Below are 4,986 nucleotides of genomic sequence, written 5' to 3'. Positions count from 1 at the left end.
GAGGGTCCATCTAGTCCAGCCTCCCGTCTCACACAGGGGCCAAGCAGTTCCTCTGGAGGACCAACAACAGGGCAGAGAGGCCGAGGCCTTCCCCTGAGAAGAACCTCAGGAGAGCCCTGCTGGGTCAGACCAGTGAGGGTCCCTCTCGTCCAGCATCCCGTTTCACGCAGCAGCCAGGCAGTTCCTCTGGAGTGCCAACAAGCCCTTCCCCCCCTACTAAAGATGGTGGCTAAGCCTTGAAGCATGAGCTCTGGATGAAGGCTCTCAACGCCATTCCCCCATGACGTTTGCGAGGCTGTAAACTGTAAACGGGGATGTGCCAAGTCTCCTCCGTGGCCAGGTGATCCGTGCTCCATGCCACCCTCCTCGTTGTCTCTTCTGCAGCTTCTTTGTCGTCGAAGACCACGTCCTGCATACGACGCCGGGCCTGGTGGACAGAGCCTACCTGGAGGAGTTGTGGGACATGGCCCTCTCCAAGACCATCGCTGCCTTGCGGACTCATTCGGTGAGTGGCACGTGGGCTGGCCGGCTGGCGGGGACCCCGGACCCCGAGCAGCTGACCCCGAGAGCAGCGCTTGAGCGCCCCGGCTTCACAGCACTCTGGCCCGGGGAGGGAGGCCTCTTGGCTTCCTCCGTCCCGTCAGCCTCGTGGTCTTTCCCCATTACCCGCCGCCACTCCTGGGATCGTTCCCGGGAGGATGCTGCAGGTATGGCTGCGAGTGGCCACACAGGCCATGCACTGATGTGTGGGCTTCTGACAAGTGTCCAATCCAAACAATGTCTCTCGTGCTAAGTGGCGATTCCTCGCAGCTGGTGCTTGGGCATGTCTTGAGCTCCGTTTTTCTCCTAGTGGTGAGGAGATGAGCACTGATTCCCCACTCCTCCACATGCAGGCAGCTGGGTGACCTTGGGTCGGTCACAAGTTCTCTCAGGGCTGTTCTCTCAAGGGCAGTTTCTGTCGAAGGTCTCAGCCCCGCCTACCTTACGGTGTGTCTTTTGTGGGGAGGGGAAGGGAAAGGAGATTGTCAGCCGCTCTGAGTGAAGGGCAGGGCATAAATCCAGTCTCCACCTCCTCCTCCTCCTCCTCCTTCACACTGCATCTCTTCTAGCTGATTCTCATGTACTTGTCAGGTTCACACTGCATCTCTTCTAGCTGATCCTCATGTACTTGTCAGGTTCACTTTTGACATTCCAACACGTGGGGGGGGGGCGGAGCCACAAGATGGCTGCCACGGGAGGTGGAGCTGCAGGAAGTGGAGCCACACGAGCAAAGGAAGCCCTGGGGCAGGGGGAAAGGGGGGTGGTTGTAACAGATACCCCAGGAAAGAGGAACGAGACAGAATTAAACCCACACTCTGGTGGCTGCTGCTGCTGCTGCTGCTGTGGAAACGTTATTTCAGCCTGCTCAGCCGGCCAGACCCCCGGTGGCCAGTCAGAAGCCTTGTGTGGCGAGTGCCTGACCTGGCCCCACCCACTCTCTGACCACACGTGGTGGGCACTGGGGAAGGTGTTGGCCGGTGCCATGTTGGGGCTCCCTGGGTGAAGCTGGGAGTTCCGTATTGCCTGGGCCTTTAGGGCACTGCAGGGCAGCAAAGTGTATCCAGTGCTAACTCTGCCCCTGCTCGGTCGAGGGCAAGGCGGAAACAGGAACGAGCAAACGAGTGGCCCCTTTTCTCTTTCAGTCCTACTGCTCCGACCCCAACCTGGTCTTGGACCTGAAGAACCTCATTGTGCTCTTTGCCGATACGCTGCAGGTGGGCCCTTGCGCTTCGCGGAGACACCCCCCCCTTCCTGGGCCGACCTCTGAACCCCGTCTCGCCCGCCCTTCCTCCCAGGCTTGGAAGGAGCCAGTTTGGTGTCGTGGTTAAGTGCGCGGACTCTAGTCTGGGAGAACCGGGTTTGATTCCCCACTCCTCCACTCGCACTTGCTGGGTGACCTTGGGCAAGCCGGAGTTCTGATAAGAGCTGTTCTTGAAAAAGAGCTGTTTCTGTCAGAGCTCTCTCAGCCCCACCTGATTCACAGGGTGTCTGTTGTGGGGAGGGGAAGGGAGAGGAGATTGTAGGCCGCTCTGAGACTCCCTTGGGTAGTGAAGGGCAAGGGGTATAAATCCAATCTCCTCTTCTTCTTCTTGGACTCCTCTCGTCCTTTCCCTTGGCAGCCCCCGCCCCCCCGCCTTCTTCCTGAGATGGGGCCCAGAGAGGCCCCCACTGCTTGAGGGACACCAAGGAATCCCGCGTGATGCCTCGTGGGGGGAGAGTGTGGCGTGAGGCTCCAGGAGACCAGGGTTCCAATCCCGTCTCTGCCCCAGAGCTTGCTTGGTGTTCTCGGGCAAGGCGCAGTCTCTCACACCCTGACCCGACCCCACAGCATAGTGTGAGAATAGAATGGGAGAAGGGGGAGTCACGGATGCCAGTCCTGAGCATCTAAGACGAAGGCCGGGATAGAAGCATCATCGAGGTGGGCGGCTGTGTCAGTCCGTCTGTAGTGGGAGGAAAGAGCCAGAGTCCAGGAGCACCTTCAAGGCTAGCAAGGTTTGTGGCAGGGGAGGAGCTTCCGCGAGTCACTCTGCAGTCCCTTCTTCAGGTACCACCTTCTTCTTCAGAAGAAGTGAGCGGTGGCTCACGAGAGCTCAAGCCCTGCCACGTGTTTTGTGAGTCTTTTGGGTGCTCCTGGGCTCTGGCTCCTTTCTACCGGGGTAGAAGCATCGTGGGTCGATGATTCCCATTGCTGGGTGTGTTCCCCTGACGTGCAGGCCTCTCCCCCTTCTTATCATTCTGGGGTTCTTCTGATGCTTTTCTCAGTGAGGGATTACCAGCAAGATCTCCCACCCAGTGATGAAGCTGCCGCAGGGGCCTTCATGAAGCCACACATGCCCGCCGGCAGCCTTGCTGCTGGAAATCCGGGATCAGTACAGCGAGACGCTGCTGAAGAAGTGGGCAGGAGTCTTCAGGTGAGGCTGCTTCCGTCACTGGTCCTCACGAGGCCGAGGTGCTGTCTAGAGCTTGGGCGTCGCACGTGGCTAAGTCTTATGCCTCCTCGTGGCTTAAACGTGGCCCAGGTGGCAGGGGCTGGGTCACCTGATGCCTCTGAAGGGCCTCCCCATGAAGCTGCGTCCCGGGCTGTGGTGGCATCTCCAAGTGGCCCGGTGCCCTCACGGATTGCCGTGGCACAGCAGTGGTCATCCACCCGTGGAGTGGGCTGCGTGGCCTTCTCGTATGTAAGGGCCAGATGCAACAGGCCTGGAACTGTGGGTGGGCCTGGAGGGGAGGGGGCTAGTAGACCCGGCAGACTGCTTGCTAGCTTGCTGGCTTCCCTGTGTCGTGGGCCCCCCTCTTCCTTCTGCAGTGAGTCGGGTTACAGAAAGGCCTTTATTTATTTATTTATTTTGATTTATATCCCGCCTTGCCTGACAAGCAGGCTCAAGGCGGCGTACAATGAGTTCAAATTACAATAAAACACAGATAAAATTCAACAATAACATATAAAGTGCAGATTGAGTACAATAGCAAAGTGCAGATGGCAATAGTTGTAAGATGGTCCATTTAATTAAAACATTTTTATGCCGCCTTTCCGCCTGATCAGGGTCCACGAGGCAGCGGAAATAAAAACACTAAAACGTTTAAGCCATTAAAAGTACAGTTAGATGTATAAAATAATTCATTAAAAGACACATAAGTAAACAACACCAGGACCTGGGAGGAGGGCTGCTCACCACTACTGGGGGTGTGAGAGAGGAAACAGAAAAGTCGTCACCTGCTGGTAAAAAAGACACCGATAGAGGGAGACAGGCGAAACTCCCTAGGGAAAGTGAAACTTCTGAGCTGTTCAGTCCTGGCCCCCTGAAAGGTGCTTCTATTATGGCTGCTCAAGCCTCCAGCATTGGTAGACTAGGGGGGAAAGAAGTTTGGCAAGCTGGTGAATGCGAGTGAGGCTGGAGGGGGGGGTGGAGAGGGTCTGTAGGTAGGTAGAGGAAGAGCGCTAGGCCCCTTGGCTCCCTAGAAAGGGGCATTCTTTTCTCTCTTTTTTTAAAGCCATGCTAAATCTGTACTAGATTCCCCTCTCACTGGGGAAAGAACGATGCCTCTGTGCGCAGATCCGTGTCTTTCCTCTTGTTCCTCTGTGAACTCACAAGTAGGTGGCCCACCAAATTGGGATTATTTTAGTAGTGGGAGGTGGAGGATGAGCCAAGAGAAGCTTTGCTACTAAGAAAGGGCCATGAGAACTAAGCACTGAGGCAACCCTTCCTGCCCTCCCTCTCATGATCTGCCTGTTTGTCTTCAAGCACGGAGCCAGGGCTGTCTAAGTGCTGTGCTGAGGGTGAAACTGGGGTCCACATGCCTGAGATTTCCATAGCATGACAATACTTGATTGTGTTTGGCCCAACACCAGAAAAAGGGTGTCGTGACTTATAGTGAAATCAAACGCCCCCCCCAATGAGCTGAAGCCACTGACTATAGTTAGCGCGCGGGGGCTGAAGCAAGCGGCAAGCAGGCCAATCTCAAAAAACGTTCACTTTCCCAGCCGAGTTACTTGCAGCTGGGAACATCAACAAGGTCAAGCCAGAAGCTGGACAGGGAGGAGCTGAGAACGAAGAGGAAGTGCCCCCCTCCACATTCCAGATCTATGACAGGGCTGCCTGACACAGAAGAGGCCAGAAGAGGCCACTTGATGGGGCGCAGGGGCAGTGCTGTGCCCCACGGAGGGTAATATAGCAGCAAGCACCTTCGTGCAAGAGCGTGAGCAGGGAGCCGAGTTCCTCAGCCTCAGCTTGTTGCTCCCCCTGGGGGACACCAAAACCCAGCAAATGCCGTGCCACCGACGATTATAAAATACCTCAAATAATTTTTATATATTTTTTGTTTTATATTTTTACAATTTATTCACCATATATTATTTATCATATAAGCCTTAATACACAGAAAGAATCATATATCAAAACATCTACGTATCGTCTCTTAATATATCACAAAAGATATTGCACAACC

The 4,986-nt window shown here is 55.4% G+C and overlaps 1 protein-coding gene across 1 annotated transcript in view; it reads left to right on the top strand.

The window, feature by feature from the left end:
• LOC107115157 (exocyst complex component 6B-like) overlaps positions 1-4,986 on the top strand; it is a gene marked incomplete at its 5' end in the record, with an annotated part of 170,698 nt that overhangs the window by 3,506 nt on the left and 162,206 nt on the right. The window contains 2 exons of the mRNA XM_015416785.1: positions 1,683-1,754; positions 2,754-2,951. Coding sequence (XP_015272271.1) covers positions 1,683-1,754; positions 2,754-2,951 — 270 coding nt within the window. The remainder of the gene's footprint in view (positions 1-1,682; positions 1,755-2,753; positions 2,952-4,986) is intronic.

This window comes from Gekko japonicus, unplaced genomic scaffold, assembly GCF_001447785.1.
Source record: "Gekko japonicus isolate JY-2015 unplaced genomic scaffold, Gekko_japonicus_V1.1 scaffold2896, whole genome shotgun sequence".
Taxonomy (NCBI): Eukaryota; Metazoa; Chordata; class Lepidosauria; order Squamata; family Gekkonidae; genus Gekko; species Gekko japonicus.
This window is presented reverse-complemented; position numbering and strand designations above follow the sequence as displayed.